The sequence below is a fragment of the Salmo salar genome, chromosome ssa12, assembly GCF_905237065.1.
Source record: "Salmo salar chromosome ssa12, Ssal_v3.1, whole genome shotgun sequence".
NCBI lineage: Eukaryota > Metazoa > Chordata > Actinopteri > Salmoniformes > Salmonidae > Salmo > Salmo salar.
Window position 1 is genome coordinate 83,297,382 of NC_059453.1, and position 27,070 is coordinate 83,324,451.

The window sequence follows — 27,070 nt, forward strand, 5'->3', positions numbered from 1 at the left end:
GGTAGGGTTGGTATACAGAAGATGGTCTTTTACCAAATAGGGCTATGTCCATATTATGGCAAGAACAGCTCAAATAAGCAAAGAGAAACCACAGTCCATCATTACTTTAAGACATGAAGGTCAGTCAATCCAAAACTATGAAATAATGTTTGGAATACTCTGTGTATATTCAGTCAGTGTATATAATATTGAGTTGCCATTCCCAAGCCACACCTCAGTATCTAACACTATCACCATCCAGGTTTATTGTCCAGTACACTGACTTTCTGCTGGTGTTACATTGACTGAGAGACCCCTCTGTTTGGCTTCTTTGGGTGCAGCCAGTTCAATCGAGGACAAGCTAACTGAATGAACAACAGAGACAAAGTGCAATATGAAAATGTGTTAAAATAGTTTTGGGGATAGTCTCGCCAGATGATATGATGGCAGGTTGTCAGCCCTGTGGGGGAGCAACTGGCATCGAGACCCTCCTGCTAGGAGAAAATGGTTTGAAAATAGCTACCAACTATCCCATAGAGAAGAAACAATACGATATATTATGCTTAGTGGATGACGATAAAGTGAGCAAGCCTTTCAGACCTCCTTAATGATTGAATTTACATGATCAACTACATTAAGATCTTCAAACTCCACTCCAGCATTGTCTCTGTGTGCCTGATTAGTAGGATGTTCACACTGAGGTTTAGAGGTAACACACAGACAGTGAGCAGACACATTAACCCTGTCATTATATTCACCCCCAGGCAGGGAAATCGCCCGAGCCCATGCTGGCTCCTGTCTGTGTGTTCCTCCACAATACCAGTGAGAGGTATGTCTCCTAGTCCTTTTTTCTCTTTGTGTCCCTCTAGTCTGTCTGCTGACAAAAACTCCAGGGATAAGAGGACAGCATTTCCATAGTGACCCAGTGACAGCTGCATGTTGTTCCCAGAACATGGGCTGTGAACGGAGCATCTGGACCATGTTGTCTCTGTGTCAACAAACCGTGGGGCTGACGCCACTGACATCACAGGTTTCATAGCCTTGCGTGGTGCAGGGAGTGTTTGAACAGGTAGTTGAATGTCAGTACCATGTTCCTCCTTGTGTGTCTGTGTGGTTGTGGGTGTGTGTGGGTCCGTCTCTGTGTGGGCCAGGGGTCGTCTGAGAAAGCCCCAGCCCACCGTCAGCACCAGCAGGAGAGCCAAGGTCACAGTGGCCAGGCCCCAGCTGGGCTCACCCAGAGCAAGCAGGACGGTGTTGGGGAGGCTAGGGAGACACAGAGTGAGGGAGCTGGTCCTCTCCAGGCAGACCTCGACCCACGGCACCTCCAGTCTCCAGCCCTGACCCCCACAGATGCCACAGACGGCCCACACCAGCAGACAGCAGAAGAAGCCAAGGATATGGGACAGACAACTTCCCTGGTCCTGGTCCCCTCGCCCTCCTCTCTGGGTGTCTGTGTCCCTGCTCTGCCAGTTCTCTACCTCCAGTGTCACACCGCCGTGAGGTGCAGGATTGTCCACTACTCCGTCCACTGCTCCGCCACCATAGACTTGAGGCCACTGCAACCTCATGGCGGTCTCCACAGCAACCAGAGGTGTGGTCATCAGCAGCACTGCCCAGTAGATGTAGCTGAGGAAGAGCAGGAAGCGCAGGGCGATGACATCAGTGGACATGGAAAATGGAGGTAGCCAGGGCTCTGTAAACCAGAGGACAACCAGGAAGGCTGGGGGACAACAAAGACCAATCAATCAAATGGAGAAATGTGGAGGATGGGACTGGCAGCATTAGGACACTGAAATAGCCTATAGATATTTTACATTTAAGTAATTTAGCAGACACTCTTATCCTGAGCACCTTACAGTAGTGAGTGCATACATTTTCATACTTTTTCGTACTGATCCCCTGTGGGAAGTGAACCCACGACCCTGGCGTTGCAAGCACCATGCTCTACCAACTGAGTCACACAGGACACTATAGGAGTGTAATGGGGAAATGTAAGATCAAAAGTTCATATTTAGTTAGAGTGATTAACAGAATGTTTAGCATGTTAATACATTTGCCCTTTCTGTAATACATGACTTCCAGTGTTTGTGACAGTCAAGGTGCTGGTTGATGGCCACTAGACTTCATCCTGAATCTTATGGATTATTCTCATATCTGTTGATAGCAGTTGACCGCAGACTGGATGTACAAGGACCGAGGACACTGATTATTCACTGTTGTATTGATGACATCCTGTGAACACTGTGTGATTCTGTAACAACTGACAAGGTCACTCACTGCCTTTTGTTTTCACTTCCTACAAAGGGCCTATTTCCAATGGCATTTTCTCTGCTTCTGTGCTGGGTACGCAGGGTGCTTCTGTGCTGGGTACGCAGGGTGCTTCTGTGCCCTTTTGCAACTTGTAATATACCAGCTTGGTGCCATTTAAGTAACAGGGTTGAGGTTTTCATCTTAAATCAGCCATAAATCCCCTTGACAGGGAGAATTGAAGCTTGTTGTGTGCAACAGATGGAGAAATTGAATGCAAGCTTCACCCAAAAAAATGATTGTTAAAATATTTCTAGCCCGTCTATCTATGGATAACAGGGTTGACGTGTTATGGTCAACCCACTCAGTTTTCCACCACAAAACACAAGAACCAGCTCACCTGCTTTTACACTATCTGATCAATGTTTCTTTAAAAACTATATTTTCAAAAGGAACAACTTCACCATATTAAAACGAGAGTTGACGTTAGAATGAGGGACATAAATGTATCACTTCTCACAAATTAAATAATGATCTTTAGAAATGACTTCGTAAAAGCAATAACATAACTAGGGCTTTACAATGATAGTAAAAACTTGGACATTTTGGGGTTAAGTGGGTTAAAACCTTTCTAGAAGTCAGAAAAACATGAGGGGCATGTCAAAATACTGATTCTAGCAAGTTTTTATTAATATTTAAAATCTGATTTATTGAATGTTCCATGTGGTCTATATTAAAGGGCACTTCATTTAATATAAGAGGCTTTTAAAATTCAATATTGGTGCACAATTTCTACTTAAAATATCAAAGGGACACAAAATGTACTCTATTCATGGAACGACCCATTGTTTTTTGATTGACACAAAGTCTGCTCTCCTTTTTGTTCAACTGGAAATTCCTATTGCAAGGATTAACAGGTAGTTGTAGCTCTGATGCACACAGCAAAAATAGGGTTAGAGATGGACACTTACTTGTGACTATGAGGTCTGTGAAGAGCAGCAGGCAGTTGCAGCAGAAGCTGACTGCACTGAGAGAAGCAGTGACCATGGGCAGGAAGAGAAGACTGCAGGCCAGTTTACACACACACACACCACAGCTGCTCCCTCTAACACACCATCCATGGCTAAGACAAAACAACACAGACAGAGGACTATATTACAAACCATTATTGGATTATGAATGGATTATTACTGACTCTTCCGCTTGGAACATACAGTTGAAGTCGGAAGTTTACATACTCCTTAGCAAAATACATTTAAACTCATTTTTTTCACAATTCCTGACATTTAATCTCAGTGAAAATCCCTGTTTTAGGTCAGTTAGGATCACCACTTTATTTTAAGAATGTGAAATGTCAGAATAATAGTAGAGAGAATGATGTATTTCAGCTTTTATTTCTTTCATCACATTCCCAGTGGGTCAGAAGTTTACATACACTTGGGTCAAACGTTTCGGGTAGCCTTCCACAAGCTTCCCACAATAAGTTGGGGGAAATTTTGGCCCATTCCTCCTGACAGAGCTGGTGTAACTGAGTCAGGTTTGTAGGCCTTGCTCGCATATGCTTTTTCAGTTCTGCCCACAAATTGTCTATGGGATTGAGGTCAGGGCTTTGTGATGGCCACTCCAATACCTTGACTTTGTTGTCCTTAAGCCATTTTGCCACAATGTTGGAAGTATGCTTGGGGTCCTTGTCAATTTGGATGACCCATTTGCGACCAAGCTTTAACTTCCTGACTGATTGCAGCTGTTTTTATCTCAATATTAAATCATATCTGGGTAACAATTTAGTACTTAAGTTAGTTTTCCATTAAAATGGTCAAAAATAAACAAAACATTTTTTTTGCAAAAAAACTATTTCTCAAGCAAGAATTTAGACAGGTGCAATTTTCCCTCAAAATGTTTATAACTGGGCAAATGTTGAGTTCTGCTGAGCGCAACCTTGAACATTGTGAACATTTAAGTTACAGTTTTAAGTGGCCATGTAGGCTACTGTGGCTATTTGATCATAATGTAGTAGGCCTACCATCAAAAACAATTGAGAAAATACATCCCATAACATTTTAACATGGACATACAGCGGCTGTTCTATCATTCAGCCTACAGTAGCAGCCAATGTGTGGTGTTCAATGTATGCCTCCTGTACATTCCATGAGACTTGAGAGAGAAAAAAACACATGCAGGGCTTGACATTAACCTGTTTATCCACTTGACTGAAAATGTTGTGTTGTTTGATGCAAGAAACCACTTTACAAAATTAAATCCATTATTACTCACTGTTACTGAGAATCAGACAAATTATGCTACCCTCTGCCTGTTGGCTATTTAGCTTATTCAAGCCTGTCTCAAAGTACAACACTGCCCCTTTAAGACAAAAAAAGCTTTTCACCTGACTCGCTTTTAAAATATGTCTAGAAGTGTACACATGTTGTGCTCTTGTAGGAAGCAATTACTCCCCTATTGCTGGCTACAAATTATCTATAACTGGTCTAATAACTCACTAACTAGCAAAAGATATGAACAAAATGTGCTCACGTGACTACATGCAGCTCTCGCTTTGATCTCAAAACAAGCGCATCTACTCATGACCGCTCATACTGTAAAAGAAAAAGTCCAGTTCAAAGTAAACGTCACAGATCCATATATGGCAATAGTTTGCATATAAGCCTACTGCAGCTCTGATTGGTTATGCCGCACCAGTTTGTCTAGAGTATGGGCTGATTAGTGTGTCAATCACAGGAGGTTGGTGGCACCTTAATTGGGGAGGATTGGCTCGTGGTAATGGCTGGAGCAGTACTAGTGGAATGGTATCAAATACATCAAACCCTTGTTTGATGCAAATTCCATTTGCTACGTTCCAGCCATTATTATGAGCCGTCCTCCCCTCAGCAGCCCCCACTGGTGTCAATGCAATAGAATCATACTCCGATGCGTTCTTCCTACAACAAAATCTCTTGAATAGTTCGTTTTGTTTCGGTATGTTGTCTGCTACGTTACTGCAGGCACAGTCGTCTGAGCAATGCGATTGGCCATCCGTAACCCTATAGTGCACTTGATTTGCTCTCTGGGCCCGCCGGGAAGGCATTTTTGTAACTTCAGACACATGAAACGGTTCAAAATAGCAACAGTTCGTCTACCCGGCGCGCACCGCAGCTGAATCGGGTGCACCTACCACCAACAGCCCGAAACGAATACAAATAAATAGGGACACAATGCTTTATCGCTGAGTTTTTCACAGAAATGTTTGAGGATCGACTAGGAATGCCTTCGAGATCACCAGTGGATCGCGATCGACCACTCCTCTAGAAAGTTGAGTGAAGTTCAATCTCGATCTTCTCTCTGTGGGCTAATATTTCTGAGTGCAGTCCCGGAGAGGCTGCGCGGCAGTTTCGAGGGGAGGGGAGAGGAAAACTGAAAACTAGCTTTTATTGGCAGAGGTTTGGAACTTTCTTTGTTATTGGTCTATTAAAACTGATACTACCTGGTGATGCAACCAGGCAAGCCAAAACTCCACTCATGCAAAACCTGCTGATTAGTAGATTGTATTTTTCAACGAGCAACTATCAGAAAATAATACTAATCCATTTTTTCACACTTTTACAGTGTTAGTTTCATCAGCTGTTGTACTACAATATGATACAAAACACAGGAAATTTGAATTTTGACTGCACTGGGCCTTTAAACTAACTCAAGGCCCATCATGTGAAATACTGTAGCAGATTTGCTGTATTATGCAAGCAATATTTTTAAAATAGTAATATCTAAATGATGTTTATCAATATATCTCTTTGTGTACATTAGCATTGGATCATGGCATTCTCAATGGAATGTCAATAGAGAGATATTAGATCAGTGTATGATTTTTGGGGTATTTTGTTAGCCTTTCAACTTTTGAGAAACAAACTTAAAGCATTATCATCCACCATGCAAATGTCATGAGAACTCTTGCACACCAACTGGCGCTCCTCTCTCATGTCGGACTTGTTTGGAGTTATGCTTCACTGCCAGTTTCTGTCTTCATGCAAACTAACACTCAAGCCTCCACCGCCCTACTGTAAATCCTGATAACAACAGAACAGATCTAATTTACAGCCCACGGCATTGCATAGAGGTGGTTGGTCAATGAGACCATTTCAATCAAGGAGTGAGTTTATGTTAAATAGTTGTGAAGTTTGAGGTTTGAGTTAGAGTCTTACCTGTGCACACAAGAGCCTCCAGCAGTACAGCACGTCGGTGTGAGCCAAACAGCTCTCATCCTTCCTGTACACCTCCCCTCCCCCCTCCCCCCATGGGATGTTTTCAGGCACTCTCTCCTCATCTGGCCTGGGTAAGTTTGGGGGCATGTGTGCATTTAGATAGAGGGTGTGGCAATGTTTGCACAGGGAAACCAGTTGGACAACTTCTGTAATGGGGGGCCTTTATTTCTGTGGGTTTGTGCGTCTCTGCATCTGTTTGTCTAGTGTCAACTGGCATCCTTTATAGATGGATGTGTTCTGTTTGGAAATGACAACTTGTTGTTGGGCAACATTGCCATTGATAGTAGACTACTGTCTGTATCAGAAGTTCATCACTCAGATACTCTTATCTAATAGTGCAGTGCTGCCATCTCTTACTGAAGCATGCACAGAGGATTCAGGTTACCCTACATCTCTATAGCCCCCAGTGTTAGTTGGAAAATATAGTTTTAAGAGTTAGTCTACCATATCTTGTGCTTGACCAGCTTTAGGGAGTTTATGGAATGAAAAATGGCAAAATGTATGGTTGACCAGAAAAAGTGATTACAGCACAGAAATGAATAGTAATATCATGGTATAATACTTATTATATATTTAGGCCTGTTCAACATTTTAAAAATACATTATCATGGTATAATTATTATTGTTTCAGGGTAAAACACCAAATAGGCTACTCTGTGCTATAGGGGTAATATGAACAGTATAACAGAGACCCCCATTTTCAACACTTATCCTCAAATCCTTTACATTTGAGAAGTAGCCTATTGATGAGAGATAAAAAACACTGAGCGTCAAGCAATGAGGATGTTTGCTACCTGAAACCTCCAATGACTGATTTTGATTTCCAGTCACAAAGACCAATACGATATGCGAACCCCCTGACCCGTGCCTTCAAAGAGCGGACCTGTACAATTTACAATGTATACATCTGCGAGAATTCAGAGCATGATGGGCATTGTTTGTTGAGAATTATTTAATTGTATCCATTAAATGCCGCTTCTTTCTTTCCACTCCTGATCACATACTGTAAATCTGTGCCTTGAAATTATGGTACAGACAGTTGACTTCCTGCCACACCAAAGGCTTGTCAAATATGTCACTACAATTACGCATAATCTGCTGAACCACGTTTATATCGCGTAAATATTCAAAATTAACATATCTATATTTGTACTTTTGTAGGCCTATTTCTGAAAATCTGCTTAAAACGGACCGCTTCAGTGAAAGCAATTCCTAGCTTGCAGCACCCAGAAGTGAACAGATGACGACCCGGAAGGTCTGAAGTAACTCCGACTGAAGGCAAGCAAAAATAACCTTTAATCAAATATAATAAAATCTACAATCGAGGTGTCAGGTTTGTATACATTTGTTTCCCGATTATATTCTGCGTGGCATTCTAAAAACGTTCGGCTGCCTCAATGCTGTTTTGAAAGCAGTTATTGCTACCATTTGAGTCGTCAAAAAGTTACAACAAAAAATAATACTAGTGTATTACCAATCCATTTTTGAAAATGGCAACATTCTAGTTCAATTGTGAATGTAGCACAAAGAATGCGGCAGATGAAATGCAGTTATGCTTGTTACTTCGGGAATAAATTGTGGATTTGGATAGGGAGCAGTTACCATAACGCATTGCATTTTGCAATGCATGCTTTGTGGGAAGTGTCTTATTTTTTTTATTCCTCGAGCCGGGCTATTCAAACCTGTACATCTAAGTAAACAATCATTCGAACACTTAATACAAATAAACGGATGACAAATTTGCATGCATCGAGACTCGTCTCGTTTTTAAATGTGGGATCTGTAAATGTGGGATCTGCAGAATATGGCGTCCCGACCTTACAAAAATAAGACAGGCTGCCATTTTTGTTTTCCTTTTGTCTGAAATGTTTTAATAAAACTGTCTGAGAATGTGGGAGAGGCATTGGAGCGAGGCACCAGCTAGGGGGGATTGGAGTTGCTCTGCAGTCAAAATGCACCTTATTGGATGTTTTTATGTGTTTGCATCTTAGGTTCTAAAGGTATTTTTTTTACATCTGGAAATAAAGCTGATTTACCGATAGAATAAAGGACAAGTTAAGTAACTTTTGTTTTAGTCTACAAGTCTGGACCATCCTCAAGTGATTTGTCATCCCTTGTTATATCCTAGTAATAGATCACTTTGTTTTTGAGAAAATGATTTATAGAGCAAATAATAGCCTATATTATTTTACTGCAAATGTGATGTTGGTCTAATGTTGCACGATTTATTTACTAATTTGCCGCTAATTGCCTGAAGATTAATAGCCTGCAGCCTATTCTTTTTAATGTCCTTAAAAACACGACCAGCCCTATACGTTTATATAGGCTACAGTGGTCGAATAGTTTTCTTAGTTCATCTGACTGTCTAGACAGCAATAGACAAAATGTTGAGTGCGAAACAGGAGTATTTGCGGTTTTACTGCGTCACACAACGATTCATTCAGATTGATTTCATCAGTGTTGCGGGTTTATTATAGACACATTTATTTCAGACGGCGTTTTTCAATCTCACCAGATGTTTTCAGCATGCAGCCATTTCTGCTATGACTCAAATAGTTTATAAACTGATCCACCGTGGCTATTTCACCTATGCAAAATATTGTAATGTTTCAATTGAAGACATTGCTTCCTCAATACAATTGAAATGTTTCAACATTGCATACTGTAAAAAAAAATGTTGAACCACGGTCTGTATGAATAGTTATGAGACTTCGAACAAAAGAAAAAGTAATATTGCTCTATTTGAATGGCAATTTAAGAACTACTTATACATAATAGAAATCAAGTGATATTTGCATGTGAGAAGGTTATGGGATACATTTGCTCCATTGTTGTTAACATTTTGTTGTTCCACACCTTGATGATAGGCATATCTTCGAGTGGCTCAGTCAATAACAGGATTGAAGTGTTTAATTTCCCAACATTGATCCTGGGTTCCCACAGTATGGGGCTATGTTGGATTTTACTCCAGCTGAGTATCAATTACAAACATAGTATATCAGATTGGCAAACTACCATCTGAAAAACACTCGTAATCACCTATCCTCTCTGCAGGTTTAGTTACCTGGAATAGTTAAGATAATCAATTGGATGAAATCTTACTCTCTTGCTAATGGTAATTGGTTTGAACTTTAGATTGCATACACAGTAGGACCCCAGGACATTCTAGGGACTGACTACTTTTTATAGATCTTGCATCTGGATTAGATTCAGGGCTCAGTTCTCCACCATGTCCCTGTTATCCCTGAAATAACCTCAGAAAGTCAGTTTAGTGTCCAATGACGGGATCAACCATCATACTGTACATAAGAGGAACTGATATAGACAAAGTCAAGTTACAATATGTTGGTAATACCATGATAATACAGTATACAGTCTTCAAGGGGTAGCCATGGCAAAGACTGATTTTTTTCCCAGTCTGATCAGATAGTTGAATATAGCAGTTATGCCTGTTGTAGGCTGGATGTCCATTGAGCCAATGGTTTACAAAAGAATGGCTGAGAAGAATCCCAATACAGTCACCATCAGGCATGATGCTCTACACTTTGTGTATTTGAAATGGACAAAGGACTCTCTACTTTAATATAGTTTGACACTACTCTCTGTCGCCGGAGAAGATGGCTGGTTGTCATCACCAACGTCAAACATGGCATATCAAAGACTGAGCTGTCATATGGTGGAGATAATCAACTCAAGTTTATATTCAGCTGAAGCCCAGGAGACTCAGAGTAACTCTAGGAAGTGAAATGGACACCCGTCGGCATCATTAGGGAAATATTTTCTTGGTTTAGGTTCATACGCTTGGACATATCATTTGTTTCTTTTGGCTCATGCAAATGGACTGTGCAACGCTGCTGCTAAGTCAAACAGACATCAGAATGGTGGTCTGTGCCAAAGCACGCAATATGTCATGAAAGAATTCATAAGGCTTGAAAAAAGAAGCAATGGAAAGAAAGACCTCCACAGATCTCAGACAGCTATGAGTGAGCAGCAGGCTCTACCATGGCACAAAGAGGAGGAATGCTCTTTCCCCCAAATAGTTCCAAATTGGACTTTTGCATATACAGTGGGGAGAACAAGTATTTGATACACTGCCGATTTTGCAGGTTTTCCTACTTACAAAGCATGTGGAGTTCTGTAATTTTTATCATAGGTACACTTCAACTGTGAGAGACGGAATCTAAAACAAAAATCCAGAAAATCACATTTTATGATTTTTAAGTAATTAATATGCATTTTATTGCATGACATAAGTATTTGATCACCTACCAACCAGTAAGAATTCCGGCTCTCACAGACCTGTTAGTTTTTCTTTAAGAAGCCCTCCTGTTCTCCACTCATTACCTGTATTAACTGCACCTGTTTGAACTCGTTACCTGTATAAAAGACACCTGTCCACACACTCAATCAAACAGACTCCAACCTCTCCACAATGGCCAAGACCAGAGAGCTGTGTAAGGACATCAGGGATAAAATTGTAGACCTGCACAAGGCTGGGATGAGCTACAGGACAATAGGCAAGCAGCTTGGTGAGAAGGCAACAACTGTTGGTGCAATTATTAGAAAATGGAAGAAGTTCAAGATGACGGTCAATCACCCTCGGTCTGGGGCTCCATGCAAGATCTCACCTCGTGGGGCATCAATGATCATGAGGAAGGTGAGGGATCAGCCCAGAATTACACGGCAGGACCTGGTCAATGACCTGAAGAGAGCTGGGACCACAGTCTCAAAGAAAACCATTAGTAACACACTACGCCGTCATGGATTAAAATCCTGCAGTGCACGCAAGGTCCCTCTGCTCAAGCCAGCGCATGTCCAGGCCCGTCTGAAGTTTGCCAATGACCATCTGGATGATCCAGAGGAGGAATGGGAGAAGGTCATGTGGTCTGATGAGACAAAAATAGAGCTTTTTGGTCTAAACTCCACTCGCCGTGTTTGGAGGAAGAAGAAGGATGAGTACAACCCCAAGAACACCATCCCAACCGTGAAGCATGGAGGTGGAAACATCATTCTTTGGGGATGCTTTTCTGCAAAGGGGACAGGATGACTGCACCGTATTGAGGGGAGGATGGATGGGGCAATGTATCGCGAGATCTTGGCCAACAACCTCCTTCCCTCAGTAAGAGCATTGAAGATGGGTCGTGGCTGGGTCTTCCAGCATGATAATGACCCGAAACACACAGCCAGGGCAACTAAGGAGTGGCTCCGTAAGAAGCATCTCAAGGTCCTGGAGTGGCCTAGCCAGTCTCCAGACCTGAACCCAATAGAAAATCTTTGGAGGGAGCTGAAAGTCCATATTGCCCAGCGACAGCCCCGAAACCTGAAGGATCTGCAGAAGGTCTGTATGGAGGAGTGAGCCAAAATCCCTGTTGCAGTGTGTGCAAACCTGGTCAAGAACTACAGGAAACGTATGATCTCTGTAATTGCAAACAAAGGTTTCTGTACCAAATATTAAGTTCTGCTTTTCTGATGTATTAAATACTTATGTCATGCAATAAAATGCAAATTAATTACTTAAAAATCATACAATGTGATTTTCTGGATTTTTGTTTTAGATTCCGTCTCTCACAGTTGAAGTGTACCTATGATAAAAATTACAGACCTCTACATGCTTTGTAAGTAGGAAAACCTGCAAAATCAGCAGTGTATCAAATACTTGTTCTCCCCACTGTAGAGATATTGGAATGAAAATCAATGACAGACTCTAAATGGAACATCAGGAAGCGGGGATGGGGGATATTTTGTCCCCTGTGAAAATATCGACATTCTCATAGACACTAGGCTACAGAAAGACCATATCTTTTTCAAACACCTCAACTATTTATGCAATTCTATCTTCAATCACAAAATGTTATAGGAAACTGCCAATATGCCTCTATATATACTGCTCAAAAAAATAAAGGGAACACTTAAACAACACATCCTAGATCTGAATGAAAGAAAAAGTCTTATTAAATACTTTTTTATTTACATAGTTGAATGTGCTGACAACAAAATCACACAAATAATCAATGGAAATCCAATTTATCAACCTATGGAGGTCTGGATTTGGAGTCACACTCAAAATTAAAGTGGAAAACCACACTACAGGCTGATCCAACTTTGATGTAATGTCATTAAAACAAGTCAAAATGAGGCTCAGTAGTGTGTGTGTGGCCTCCACGTGCCTGTATGACCTCCCTACAACGCCTGGGCATGCTCCTGATGAGGTGGCGGATGGTCTCCTGAGGGATCTCCTCCCAGACCTGGACTAAAGCATCCGCCAACTCCTGGACAGTCTGTGCTGCAACGTGGCGTTGGTGGATGGAGCGAGACATGATGTCCCAGATGTGCTCAATTGGATTCAGGTCTGGGGAACAGGCGGGTCACTCCATAGCATCAATGCCTTCCTCTTGCAGGAACTGCTGACACACTCCAGCCACATGAGGTCTAGCATTGTCTTGCATTAGGAGGAACCCAGGGCCAACCGCACCAGCATATGGTCTCACAAGGGGTCTGAGGATCTCATCTCGGTACCTAATGGCAGTCAGGCTACCTCTGGCGAGCACGGAGGGCTCTGCAGCCCCCCAAAGAAATGCCACCCCACACCATGACTGACCCACCGCCAAACCGGTCATGCTGGAGGATATTGCAGGCAGCAGAACGTTCTCCACGGCATCTCCAGACTCTGTCACGTCTGTCACGTGCTCTGTGTGAACCTCCTTTCATCTGTGAAGAGCACAGGGCGCCAGTGGCGAATTTGCCAATCTTGGTGTTCTCTGGCAAATGCCAAACGTCCTGCACTGTATTGGGCTGTAAGCACAACCCCCACCTGTGGACGTCGGGCCCTCATACCACCCTCATGGAGTCTGTTTCTGACCGTTTGAGCAGACACATGCACATTTGTGGCCTGCTGAAGGTCATTTTGCAGGGCTCTGGCAGTGCTTCTCCTGCTCCTCCTTGCACAAAGGCGGAGGTAGCGGTCCTGCTGCTGGGTTGTTGCCCTCCTACGGCCTCCTCCACATCTCCTGATGTACTGGCCTGTCTCCTGGTAGCACCTCCATGCTCTGGACACTACGCTGACAGACACAGCAAACCTTCTTTCCACAGCTCGCATTGATGTGCCATCCTGGATGAGCTGCGCTACCTGAGCCACTTGTGTGGGTTGTAGACTCCGTCTCATGCTACCACTAGAGTGAAAGCACCGCCAGCATTCAAAAGTGACCAAAACATCAGCCAGGAAGCATAGGAACTGAGAAGTGGTCTGTGGTCCCCACCTGCAGAACCACTCCTTTATTGGGGGTGTCTTGCTAATTGCCTATAATTTCCACCTGTTGTCTATTCCATTTGCACAACAGCATGTGAAATTTATTGTCAATCAGTGTTGCTTCCTAAAGCCTCTTGAGGATACCCTAGGATAGGGGGCGCCACAGCGCATTTTGAAAAAAAATCGTTCCCATTTTCAACGGCCTACTAATCAAACTCAGAAGATAGGGCATGCATATACTTATTATATATGGATAGAAAACACTCTAAAGTTTCTAAAACTGTTTGAATGGTGTCTGTGAGTATAACAGAACTCAAATGGCAGTCAAAACCCCGAGACCGATTGAAACAAGAAGTGGAATTCTGAATTGTGGACTTGACTTCTCATCTTTCCTTATTAATCACACCGTTAACCATGGTTCAGTGAGCACTTCCTATTGCTTCCACTAGATGTCGCCAGTCCTTTCACAGTGGTTTGAGCCTTATAGAGTCAAAACTCAGTGAATGACACGAGTTTGAAATTGGTCACAGGGGATGGGCCATCACCATTATGACGCCCGGCGCCATGTCTGCCCCCACCTTTGGAAACGGTTTTAAAGGCCATGACATCATCCCCCTCGAATCTTATTGGCTCTCTTGGTGTTAGAGGCCCTGAAGATTTATTTTATACAACGTTTGACATGTTTGAACGAACCTACATGCGCGAGGATTGCTTTTATTATGAACTTCAGAGCTGCGCTTGGAGAGAGCCATAGGACGCGCTACCAACATCAGGCTAATGGAACGTGAAGTATGGACTTTTTGACCGAAAATACATCTGTTGTGGACCTGGGATGCTTTCTGATGAAGACAACTAAAGGTAGGCGATTATTGACAATATTATAGAAGATGAGATGGTTCATGCTGTTGCGTCCAAGATGGCGCCGAGCTCTGTATATTAGCTCATTTTCTGAGTATCGCATCTCCTTTTATCGCAAAGTGTGATTACCCAGTAAAGTTAATTTAAAATCTGGTATGACGGGTGTTCTCAAGAGATATTCATCTATAAATGTTAGATTGACAATATACATTTAAAAAATCGTTATAGTATAGCAATTTATTGAAATGTAGCATTGTTTACCGGGACGCTTTTGAGGGGAAATTAGGTAGTCAACGTCAGACAGAGATGTAAAATGCTGTTTTTATATATAAATATGACCTTTATTGAACAAAAGAATGCATGCATTGTATAACATGATGTCCTAGGGGTGCCATCTGATGAAGTTTGTAAAAGGTTAGTGCTGCATTTAGCTGTTTATTGATTATATGTGATGCAAGTGGTTGGTCGGAAAATGGCTATGAAGCTGCTTTTTACGATGGACTCATCTAATATAATCTAATGATTTGCTTTTCCTGTAAAACCTTTTTGAAATCGGACGACGTGGGTCGATTCAGGAGAGGTGTATCTATAAAAAAAAAAAAAAAATTTTTTACAAAAAAATTATGATATTTTTTTAATGCTAATTGGCGATATGATTTTTCGCTGGATTTTGATCCCGCTAACGGGATCAGATGCTGAAGAGGTTCCTAAGTGGACAGTTTGATTTCACAGAAGTGTGATTGACTTGGAGTTACATTGTGTTGTTTAAATGTTCCCTTTAATGTTTTGAGCAGTGTAGTTTTTGGACTAGCTCATAAGACTGTATGAAAAACATATTATGCAACCTGTCTGACTCCATCTAGACTCGGGCCTCCCATCACGTATGCTGGCTGTCATAAAGCAAACTAATTTCTTTGGCTGACCTGTCGTCATTTGAGATATCATTCATGTCCTGTTCTTGATGTATTTGGAGGAGAGAGACAAAGTGCTTATCCTGTTCCCCATGAGGCTAGCTGATGACCCCATGGTTGGGTTGACATAGAGGTGGATGGACAGTAGAAGTTCAGCTCTGAGCTGCTTACTGTCTCTGTATTATAATAAACATTTCTGCTTTCTCAGATAGCAGCTTTCAAGTGTTCCTTAACAAGCTATAGCCTATCTTGTTATGTGATTGTGTTTTCTTCGGGGAGATGCTCATCATTCAGTGTGGTGGTTAAAGACCCTGCTGACGAGCTGACAGAGGGAGAATAAAGGCCTCCTGGGTATTTCCATTCCTAGGAGACGTTCCCTGTGACTCACAAGCTTTCTCTTTGAATAATTTCTTGCTGAATTGAATCCTCTGCAACTTTTCAGCTGTCTGTGGGCAACTTTAGAAAGTTGTGACTCAGAACAGTGTGAGGAGGAAGTTCTATACTTAGCTACAGTGCATGTGGAAACAAACTTTTGTCATGGATATGGTGAAGGAAGAGAATGGAAGTTAGAAAGTAGTTCCATTTACTTTGAAATCGTGAGGCTAGAATACAATACAATTACAAACATAAGCTCAGTATTTGGCATGTGGATAAATGGCAAGCATTAACTATAAGTCTATTGGAGATTTATAAACTATTTATAAACTCAAAGCTGAAAACATTTGCATTAATTGTATGATGCTGAATAAACTATGTTATTGCAGAGTGGCAGGTAGCTTGGCGGCAGGTAGCTTAGCGGCAGGCTAGCGGCAAGTAGCCTAGTGGCAGGTAGCTTAGCGGCAGGCTAGCGGCAGGTATCCTAGCGGCAAGCTAGTGGCAGGTAGCTTAGCGGCAGGCTAGCGGCAGGCTAGTGGCAGGTAGTCTAGTGGCAGGAAGCTTAGCGGCAGGTAGCCTAGCGGTGGGCCAATAACCGAAACGTCGCTAGTTTGAATACCCGAGCGGACAAAGTGAAAAATCTGTCGGTGCCCTTGAGCAAGGCACTTAGCCCTCATTTGCTCAAGGGGCGCCGTACTACTACGACTGACCTTGTAAAACCACACATTTCACTGCACAATAAAAACATTTCATGTTTTTGTGCAGAATAGAATTTTTTATTTGGTTTGTTTTTCATAGAATGGCTGAACCTCGTTTTAATAATCCCTACTTCTGGCCTCCAACCCCCACCATGCCTGGGCAGGTGAGTACTAACTGTAGACTTTACCCTCTAACATTCAACAACAGGATTGTTAGTATACAAGAGGATGAAGAAGATGACAGTGGGCAGTAGATTGGGAAGATTTTAAATTATTATTCTAGGCAGTGTAACATTGAGACCCATGAGCAATGAGAGGTATTTTGCCTGCTTGATTGTCATGCACATTTCCATGTAAAGTACACACTATTTTTACAGATCACCTGAAGAGAGTACATAAATTATTGTAAATGTACTTAGGTTACATTGTTTGAGTTATTTCCCTTTGAGTCCATTGGAGGGAGCCAAAGCAGCACAATTGTAAGCCCACTCAAAGATGTTAGAGGAACTGAACCGAAAAACCAACTTGTCTGGTTGTGAACGGCCTATGTGGCCATAGCAGTCATAAACATAAATTATAGTCCCAAAATTGACTGGCAAGCATAAGTAGGATAACTTTGGTCACAGTCAGTATTTTCCAAAATGAGAATGTCAGATTTAACTGACTGTTCTCTCGTCTCTGTGTTGTCTACCTGCTGTCAGATGGATAATATTGTGTTGATCAACAAGATCAAGGAACAGCTGATGGCTGAGAAGATCAGACCACCCCACCTGCCGCCTTCCACAGTTCCCTCCCAACGGCAACTACTGGGGAATCCTACACAGACAGGTGGGCAGCAAGTCCAGATGTCAGTTCAGAAACTGCAGCAGATGCAACAATGTCTCCATGTCCACAGCTCGTCCCAGCCAGACATTGCCCTGCACACCCGGACGGCCTCCAGCTCAGTCGCAGGTACCCTGACCGCACCCACCTCTCCAGGCCAGACTCCATTGTCATTGACCACCATTGACTACCACCTCTCACTCAGTTAGAGATGTGCAAGAAATTCACCCATTCTCAGAGGTGGTTCATATCAGAATGCATCTCTACTGCATGTCATGCGATCACTCTCCCTCCCATCCTCCTCAGTCTCATCAAATGATTGGCACACATCCCGTCACTTTTTGTAAATTGTCTATTGTAATACTTATATTTTTCTATCCTCGATGGATGGATAGATAAGGAAAATTGTTATTGAGTCTTATGAGCCAAGGCTTTATATTTCCTGTAAAAGCATTTCTGGTAAATTCTGTGCATTTTCTGCACATCTCTAACAGGACGTATTCTTGGTGATGAAAATGTGAATCTGGACGATAAGACGGCTCTAAAAGCAAGAGGATTGTGGGAAGACTGGCATTTGCGTCAAATCATTGACCAACCCTCTAGAACGAATCACCTATCAGGTAATGACATTGTTTTGACATTTGTGCTTCCTGGCACATACATGGAAAGGAGGCAGACTTCCACAGCCTTTTTCCAGAATCCTGTACTGTTGGCTTGTAGACTAATCCAGGCCTCTCAAAATGTGACATGACTTTTGGCATATCGGTGTGATTTCAAACTACTTCAGCCAAGGAGTAGGCACAAAGAGTATTCCAATGTTGAGCGACTAACTAAAAGGGAACATGTCAATAAATCATTTTCAGCATTGTCTCTGAAAAAGTCTGTGTAATTAAAAAGGTATGTGGACACCTGCTGGTCGAACGTTCAAGAATCATGGGCATTAATATGGAGTTGGCCCCCCTTTGCTGCTATAAAAACAGCCTCCACTCCTCTGGGAAGGCTTTCCAAATTATGTTGGTACATTTCTGCGGGGACTTGCTTCCATTCAGCCAAAAGAGCATTAGTGAAGTTGGGCACTGATGTTGGGTGATTAGGCCTGGCTCGCAGTCAGTGTTCCAATTCATCCTAAAGGTGTTCGATGGGGTTGAGGTCAGGGCTCTGTGCAGGTCAGTCAGTTTTTCCCACACCGATCTCGACAAACCATTTCTGTATGGGCCGCACTTTGTGCACGGGGGCATTGACATGCTGAAACAGGAAAGAGCCTTCCCCAAACTGTTGCCACAACGTTGGAAGCACAGAATCATCTACTATGTCATTGTTATTTATTTATTTATTTAACCAGGTAGGCCAGTTGAGAACAAGTTCTCATTTACAACAGCGACCTGGCCAAGATAAAGCAAAGCTGTGCAACAAAAAACAGAGTTACACGTGGGATAAACAAAAGTACAGTCTATAACACAATATAAAACTCTATATACAGTGTGTGCAAATGGAGTAAAGAGGTAAGGCAATAAATAGGCCATAGTAGCAAAGTAATTACAATTTAGCAAATAAACACTGGAGTGATAGATGTGCAAGTGGAAATACTGGTGTGCAAAAATAGTAAAAACAATATGGGGATGAGGTAGGTAGTTGGGTGGGCTATTTACAGATGCAGCAATTGGTAAGCTGCTCAGATAGCTGATGCTTAAAGTTAGTGAGGGAGATATGTCTCCAACTTCAACGATTTTTGCAATTCGTTCCAGTCATTTGCAGCAGAGAACTGGAAGGAAAGGCAGCCAAAGTGGGTGTTGGCTTTGGAGATGGCCAGTGCGATATACCTGCTGGAGCTTGTGCTACGGGTGGGTGTTGTTATGGTGACCAGTGAGCTGAGATAAGGTGGAGCTTTACCTAGCAGAGACTTGTAGATAACCTGTAGCCAGTGGGTTTGGCGACAAGTATGAAGCGAGGGCCAGCCGACGAGAGCATACAGGTCGCAGTGGTGGGTGATATATGGGGCTTTGGTGACAAAACAGATGGCACTGTGATAAACTGCATCCAGTTTGTTGAGTAGAGTGTTGGAGGCTATTTTGTAAATGATATCGCCGAAGTCGAGGATCGGTAGGATAGTCTGTTTTACAAGGCCATGTTTGGCAGCATGAGTGAAGGAGGCCGATTCTAGATTTCATTTTGGATTGGAGATGCTTAATATGAGTTTGGAAGGAGAGTTTACAGTCTAGCCAGACACCTAGGCATTTTTAGTTGTCCACATATTCTAAGTCAGAACCGTCCAGAGAAGTGATGCTAGTCGGGCGGGCGGGTGCGGGCAGCGATCGGTTGAAGAGCATGCATTTAGTTTTACTAGCATTTAAGAGCAGTTGGAGGCCACAGAAGGAGTGTTGTATGGCATTGAAGCTCGTTTGGAGGTTTGTTAACAGTGTCCAAAGAAGGGCCAGATGTTTACAGAATGGTGTCGTCGCCGTAGAGTTGGATCAAGGAATCACCCGCAGCAAGAGCGACATCGTTGATATATACAGAGAAATGAGTCGGCCCGAGAATTAAACCCTGTGGTACCCCCATAGAGACTGCCAGAGGTCCGGACAACAGGCCCTCCGATTTGACACACTAAACTCTGAGAAGTAGTTGGTGAACCAGGCGAGGCAGTCATTTGAGAAACCAAGGCTGTTGAGTCTGCCGATAAGAATGCAGTGATTGACAGAGTCGAAAGCCTTGGCCAGGTCGATGAAGACGGCTGCACAATACTGTCTTTTATCGATGGCGGTTATGATATCGTTTAGTACCTTGAGTGTGGCTGACGTGCACCCCTGACCAGCTCGGAAACCGGATTGCACAGCGGAGAAGGTACGGTGGGATTCAAAATGGTCAGTGATCTGTTTGTTAACTTGGCCATTGTATGCTGTAGCATTAAGATTTCCCTTCACTGGAACTAAGGGGCCTAGCCCAAACCATGAAAACAGCCCCAGACCATTATTGCTCCTCCACCAAACGTTACAGTTGGCACTATGCATTGGGGCAGGTAGCGTTCTCCTGGCATCCGCCAAACCCAGATTCGTCCGTCTGACTGCCAGATGGTGAAGCGTGATTCATCACTCCAGAGAATGCATTTACACTACTCCAGAGTCCAATGGCGGCGAGCTTTACACCACTCCAGCCGACGCTTGGCATTGCGCATTGTTGATCTTAGGCTTGTGTGCAGCTGCTCTGCCACGGAAACACATTACATGAAGCTCCCAACGAACAGTTCTTGTGCTGACATTGCTTCCAGAGGCAGTTTGGAACTCGGTAGTGAGTTTTGGAACCGAGGACAGACAATTGATATGCGCTTCAGCACTCGGCAGTTCCCTTCTGTGAGCTTGTGTAGTTTACCACTTCGCGGCTGAGCTGTTGTTGCTGTTAGACGTTTCCACTTCACAATAACAGCACTTACAGTTGACAGAGGCAGCTCTAGCAGGGCAGAAATTTGACGAACTGACTTGTTGGAAAGGTGGCATCCTATGACGGTGCCCCATTGAAAGTTACTGAGCTCTTCAGTAAGGCCAACATACTTCCAATGTTTGTCCATGGAAATAGCATGGCTGTGTGCTCAATTTTATACACCTGTCAGCAACTGGTGTGGCTGAAATAGCTGAATATACTAATTTGAAGGGGTGTCCGCATACCTTTGTGTATATATAGTGTATATATTCAGTCTTGCATTACAGTTTTCTGTTAAATCTAGTTTGTAAGTCATTTTCACCTCGACTTGCCAGGTCTGGCACTTTCCTCTCGAACTGGCAACCATAACACCTCCGTCACTCTGACCACACCCACCTCCAACAGCCAGAGCCGGCTAGGCGGAGCCCTCTCGCCTCATCATGTCCTCTCCAGCTTGGCCAGTGGCCCTGGGATGGAGCAAATCAAAAGTAACGGGGGCCTTGCTGGACTGCTGGGGCGAGGGCGTAAGAAGATAAAAGCCGAGAACAGTGGTGGCCCTTTGTTGGTGGTGCCTTACCCAATCCTCGCTTCAGGCAACAACCAATCCTGCCACACCATCATCCCCAAAGAGGGAAAATGCTACAGGCATGAGCACACATTACACTTTTATAGACTGCTACATGTTGATTTCACTCCAAATGTCTTACTGTCATATTGATTGCTTACCGTGTCTTTTGCGTGTGTGTTTGCACAGGTGTAAATTGTGCCCACTGACCTTCTTCTCCAAGTCAGACATGCAGATCCACTCCAAGTCCCACACAGAGGTCAAGCCGCATAAGTGTCCCCACTGCTCCAAATCTTTCGCCAACGCATCCTACCTGGGCCAGCACCTCCGCATACACCTGGGCGTCAAACCTTATCACTGCTCTTACTGTGAGAAATGCTTCCGCCAGCTCTCCCACCTGCAGCAGCACACCAGGTCAAATCTATGGACTTATTTGATCACAAGTTTGATAGTGTTTTCATGTACTCTATAAAGATCTGTATAGGTGCTCTACCAGGAACACCAAAAAGGAAAATAAGTCGTATAGTGTGGTGATGTATCTTTCCCAGAACCCTAACGCTTGAAGGGATAGATTCTATCTACCTGCAGTTGTTTTGGCGGTGTCAGAGGTGGAACTGTGTTAGAACTGTCATGCACTGAGTCGCATGAAGATAAATCCTATGCAGTCTTGATTATAAGATGGCACAGGAATGTGAGTTGTAATCTACACCTATAAGGCTGATAGAAACCATCATTGTTTTCTTTAATGATTTTCAATTGGAACATCTTTATTTCTATATTGCCTACACTTTCTCATTCTGAACAAACGTGAGTGGGACTCACCGATTTTGACAGCTCCGACACGCCAAATCATCAGCTACGGCCGGTTAATGGCTTGATCTGATTGAATCTAGTCCTACGTTTATTTACCCTAGTGTTATTTGCCTTTATAGATTATATCAAAAAGGAAGTGATGTATCTTTCCAAGAACCCCTTCATGTGTTATGTTTTTACCCTGGTGTTAATGACTTACCTTTATAGATGCCTTTTTTTCTATATTTCGAGAGAGAGAGCGAGAGCGAGAGCGAGAGAGATTCAAATCCGGCCTACTGCCCTATGTCGACATGTGTGCCGGATGCTGCAGCCTCATTTACTATATATACACACTATATCTTTTACAGAATTCACACTGGGGATCGGCCCTATAAATGTGCCCATCCAGGTTGTGAAAAAGCCTTCACCCAGCTCTCCAATCTGCAGGTATTTTCAGTTAAACTCATGCTCAGGTTCTAGTTTTGAAGCATTGATGCTGGGTTCTTTACCGCTGTGGTTGGCATAAAAAGTTTCAACTTTGTCACAATTGGTTTAACAGTAGAGGAGCACATAACATATCAAATCCACAGTCAAAGACAACAATGCTATTCATTCCTCATATTTCACACACATGCTATTATACCTGAAATTATTGACAACCTTTGTAAATAATTGTATTTTTACTGTAGTATGTTTTAGATTTTGAACATTACATATTCAGCATGATTTTCCTCCATTTTGGTCAGATGATGGCCTGGTTTGACAGGAAGTGTTTCCCCACCCTGAATGTCTAGACAAATACAGTTCCAGTCAAACGTTTGGATACCTACTCATTCCAGTGTTTCTTTATTTTGACTATTTTATACATTGTAGAATAATAGTGAAGATGTCAAAACTATGAAATAACACGTAGTATGTAGTAACCAAAAAAGTGTTAAACAAATCAAAATCTATTTTATATTTATCATTGCTCAGGTTAAGACCCAGATGCAGACAATAGGCAGATAATAAGTTCTGAGACTAGTACTATAAACTCAGCAAAAAAATAAACATCCCTTTTTCAGGACCCTGTCTTTTAAAGATAATTCGTAAAAATCCAAATAACTTCACAGATCTTCATTGTAAAGGGTTTAAACACTGTTTCCCATGCTTGTTCAATGAACAGTTAATGAACATACACCTGTAGGAAGGGTATCACATGAGGGAGGAGGATGTCTTCCCTGTAACGCACAATAACTCCTGAGACACTCCATCAGCTGAGTCTCTTCCAGGCATAAACTCAAAACGGATGTCATTCAGTTCTTTCTTCAAGTTTCTCAACCTCAACACCAGGCTGATGGGGACTTTGGTGGTGGAGGAGGCAGCGGGGTCGTTAAGACACAAACAGCTTACAGACGGTAGGAAATTAAGGTCACAGTTATGAAAACTTAGGACACAAAGAGGCCTTTCTACTGACTCTGAAAAACACCAAAAGAAAGATTCCCAGCGTCCCTGCTCATCTGTGTGAACATGCCTTAGGCATGCTGCAAGGAGGCATGAGGACTGTAGATGTGACCAAGGCAATAAATTGCCATGTCCGTACTGTGAGATGCCTAAGACAGCGCTACAGGGAGACAGGACGGACAGCTGATCGTCCTCGCAGTGGTAGACCACATGTAACAACACCTGCACAGGATCGGTACATCCGAACATCACACCTACGGTACAGGTACAGGATGGCAACAACAACTGCCCGAGTTACATCAGGAATGTACAATCCCTCCATCAGTGCTCAGACTGTCCGCAATAGGCTGAGAGAGGCTGGACTGAGGGCTTGTAGGCCTATTGTAAGGCAGGTCCTCACCAGACATCACCGGCAACAACGTCGCCTATGGGCACAAACCCACCGTCGCTGGACCAGACAGGACTGGCAAAAAGTGCTCTTCACTGACGAGTCGCGGTTTTGTCTCACAAGGGGGGATGGCCGGATTTGTGTTTATCGTCGAAGGAATGAGTGTTACACCGAGGCCTGTACTCTGGAGCAGGATCGATTTGGAGGTGGAGGGTCCGTCTTGGTCTGGGGCGGTGTGTCCCAGCATCGTCGGACGGAGCTTGGCGCCATTGCAGGCAATCTGAATGCTGTGCGTTACAGGGAAGACATCCTCCTCCCTCATGTGATACCCTTCCTGCAGGCTCATCCTGACATGACCCTCCAGCATGACAATGCCACCAGCCATACTGCTCATTCTGTGCGTGATTTCCTGCAAGACAGGAATGTCAGTGTTCTGCCATGGCCAGTGAAGAGCCTGGATCTCAATCCCATTGAGCACGTCTGGGACCTGTTGGATCGGAGGGTGAGGGCTAGGGCCATTCCCCCTAGAAATGTCCGGGAACTTGCAGGTGTCTTGGTGGAAGAGTGGAGTAACATCTCACAGCAAGAAATCGCAAATCTGATGCAGTCCATGAGGAGGAGATGCACTGCAGTATTTAATGCAGCTGGTGGCCACACCAGATACTGACTGTTACTTTTGATTTTGACCCCCCACCCCTTGTTCAGGGACACATTATTCCATTTCGGTTCGTCACATGTCTGTGCAACTTGTTCAGTTCATGTCTCAGTTGTTGAATCTTGTTATGTTCATACAAATATTTACACATGTTAAGGTTGCTGAAAATAAACGCAGTTGACAGTGCGAGGACGTTTCTTGTTTTGCTGAGTTTAGTTCAAGGTGCATGCAAAAGGTAAGTCAAGGCAGGCAAAGGGTCGTAATACAAATCAGAGTCAGGCAGGTACAGGACGGTGGGCAAGATCAGGGTCAGGACAGGCAGAAAGGTCAGAACTGGGAAGACTAAGAAAAACTAGAGCACAGGAAACACGGGAACACGCTGGTAGGACTTGACAGGACAAGATGAATTGGCAACAGACAAAACAGAAAATGCAGGTATAAATACACAGGTGATAATGAGGGGAGATGGGAGACATCTGGTGCGGCGTGGAGACGAGCACAAAGACGGGTGAAACAGATCAGGGTATGACAATGAGATTCTTCAAAGTAGCCATTCTTTGACTTGATGACAGCTTTGCACACTCTTGGCATTCTCTCAACCAGCTTCATGAGGTAGTCACCTGGAATGCATTTCAATTAACAGGTATGTTAAAAGTACATTTGTGGAATTCTTTCCTTAATGCGTTTGAGCCAATCAGTTGTGTTGTGACAAGGTAGGGATGGTATGCAGAAGATGGGTCTTTTACCAAATAGGGCTAAGTTCATATTATGGCACTTTGAAGAAGCTAAAATCTAAAATATATTTTGATTTGTTCAACACTTTTTTGGTTACTACATGATTACATGTGTTATTTCATAGTTTTGATGTCTTCATTATTATTCTACAGTGTAGAAAATAGTAAAAAATAAAGAAAACCCCTTGAATGGACACACCTACTCAAACTTTTGACTGGTACTGTAGGTCTGTGAATAATTGTATAATCTCTGTGTCCGTCTCTTTCCCTGCCCCAGTCTCACCAGAGACAGCACAACAAAGACAAGCCCTACAAGTGTCCAAACTGCTACCGTGCCTACTCGGACTCAGCCTCATTGCAGATTCACTTGTCTGCGCATGCCATCAAAAACGCCAAGGCCTACTGCTGCAGCATGTGTGGCAGAGCCTACACCTCAGTGAGTAGGCTATAGTGCAGCATGTGTGACAGAGCCTACACCTCAGTGAGTAGGCTATAGTGCAGCATGAGCTGATGTTTTCACAGGATGTGAGAAACCATGCAACGCTGTTTGCAATTGACCGTTTTTTGGTTTCCTCATTCTCAGGCAATAAGAACAAATGTTGTCAGATCATCACTCAACAGTGTCACTTTAGTGAAGCATGTATACCTCTTTGTCTGCTGAGCCTCGGTGTTGACTGAACCCTTCTTTGTTTGTCTTCAGGAGACCTACCTTATGAAGCACATGTCTAAACACACGGTGGTGGAACACCTGGTGAGCCATCACTCTCCAGTCTCCCAATGTCCCCATACAGATCTCCCTCATCTGAGCAATTCACCCTGACACCCTACCCCTGACCCTCATGGAGGAACCCCCATCACTCTCCACAGAGGACAGTCTCCCAATGTCCCCATACAGATCTCCCTCATCTGAGCAATTCACCCTGACACCCTACCCCTGACCCTCATGGAGGAGCCCCGTATAAGGTCACCCCTCCACTTAAGCGTAATCAATCCTAAATATTGGCCTTTGTTTGTTTTCCCCTGTGCGGGTTCCAAAAATGTTCCAGACTGTATTTGTACCTTATCAAAAGGTGCCAAGACTCTTTTTTTTATTTTTATTTTTTATTTCGTCATCTGTGGTTGGGGAATGTTTCAGACATCCAAAAAAGATTTTACAACACTTTCAGGCCTCATGGTGGAGTAAAACCCTTTTTGGCCTATGCTAAGACAATAAAAAGCATTGCTCCAGGCAGCTAAAAACATTTACCCTAGGTGTTATAAAGCATTAAATGACCATTTTTATATTGTTATTCTCCCTTTACTCTTAGCAAAAGTATATTTGCAATGAGAACTTTGTCTTCCTTTTAGTCAGGCCAAGAAGATGAATAGCTAAATCATTTATTCAAGCATTTCTTGTACCACTCCTAATGTCAATGTTTGCATCATTTTGTTACTTAAAAAGAAAATGTTCTCAAGTAAGCTTTATCACATTTAAGTATGTCTTTTAGACAACAATGCACACTAAATACTTTCCAATTGGAGGGTCAATACCTATGTTTTATTGTTGTAGTTGTATTTTTTTTATCTTGTTATTGTCCATGGTATTAAAAAGTAAACTGTTCAAGGCTATCCTGAAGAGCACTAAAATATATTTTGAATCTGATGCTGGTATTTGTATTAACTTCAATATTTTGGTTTGCTGAATTAATAA

General features: G+C 43.0%; 2 protein-coding genes across 6 annotated transcripts; one reads left to right on the top strand and one right to left on the bottom strand.

Annotated features, from left to right (window-relative positions):
- On the bottom strand, positions 1–7,487 carry LOC106565707 (uncharacterized). 2 transcript variants are annotated; one of them, XM_014133107.2, is made up of 3 exons: positions 6,420–7,487; positions 3,198–3,349; positions 1–1,699 (listed from the first exon to the last, which is right to left on the bottom strand). In XM_014133107.2, exons 1-3 carry the CDS (start codon positions 6,572–6,574, stop codon positions 609–611), a joined length of 1,398 nt encoding a protein of 465 aa, XP_013988582.2. In that variant the 5' UTR covers positions 6,575–7,487; the 3' UTR covers positions 1–608. The 2 variants fall into 2 exon arrangements, with proteins under 2 accessions (XP_013988582.2, XP_045547813.1); XM_045691857.1 differs by lacking the exon at positions 6,420–7,487 and having other exon boundaries at positions 3,198–3,446.
- LOC106565706 (zinc finger protein 362) lies at positions 5,382–27,022 on the top strand. Of its 4 annotated transcripts, none has more exons than XM_014133104.2 (9): positions 5,382–5,660; positions 16,668–16,731; positions 17,269–17,518; positions 17,884–18,009; positions 21,139–21,448; positions 21,558–21,782; positions 22,529–22,607; positions 25,658–25,816; positions 26,081–27,022. In XM_014133104.2, exons 2-9 carry the CDS (start codon positions 16,669–16,671, stop codon positions 26,198–26,200), a joined length of 1,332 nt encoding a protein of 443 aa, XP_013988579.1. In that variant the 5' UTR covers positions 5,382–5,660; position 16,668; the 3' UTR covers positions 26,201–27,022. The 4 variants fall into 4 exon arrangements, with proteins under 4 accessions (XP_013988579.1, XP_013988577.1, XP_013988575.1 ...); XM_014133102.2 differs by lacking the exon at positions 5,382–5,660 and adding an exon at positions 7,636–7,757; XM_014133100.2 differs by lacking the exon at positions 5,382–5,660 and adding an exon at positions 7,666–7,812.
- Positions 27,023–27,070: the final 48 nt, after the last annotated feature.

Excerpts from the sequence above, each read along its gene's own strand:
- LOC106565707 (XM_014133107.2), bottom strand. The coding sequence starts at position 6,574 with ATGCACACATGCCCCCAAACTTACCCAGGCCAGATGAGGAGAGAGTGC. Across the intron at positions 3,350-6,419 it reads GGAGGCTCTTGTGTGCACAG|CCATGGATGGTGTGTTAGAG; the intron begins GTAAGACTCTAA and ends GTTTTGTCTTAG. Across the intron at positions 1,700-3,197 it reads CACAGACCTCATAGTCACAA|CCTTCCTGGTTGTCCTCTGG; the intron begins GTAAGTGTCCAT and ends GTTGTCCCCCAG.
- LOC106565706 (XM_014133104.2), top strand. The coding sequence starts at position 16,669 with ATGGCTGAACCTCGTTTTAATAATCCCTACTTCTGGCCTCCAACCCCC. Across the intron at positions 16,732-17,268 it reads CCCCCACCATGCCTGGGCAG|ATGGATAATATTGTGTTGAT; the intron begins GTGAGTACTAAC and ends ACCTGCTGTCAG. Across the intron at positions 21,783-22,528 it reads CACCTGCAGCAGCACACCAG|AATTCACACTGGGGATCGGC; the intron begins GTCAAATCTATG and ends TATCTTTTACAG.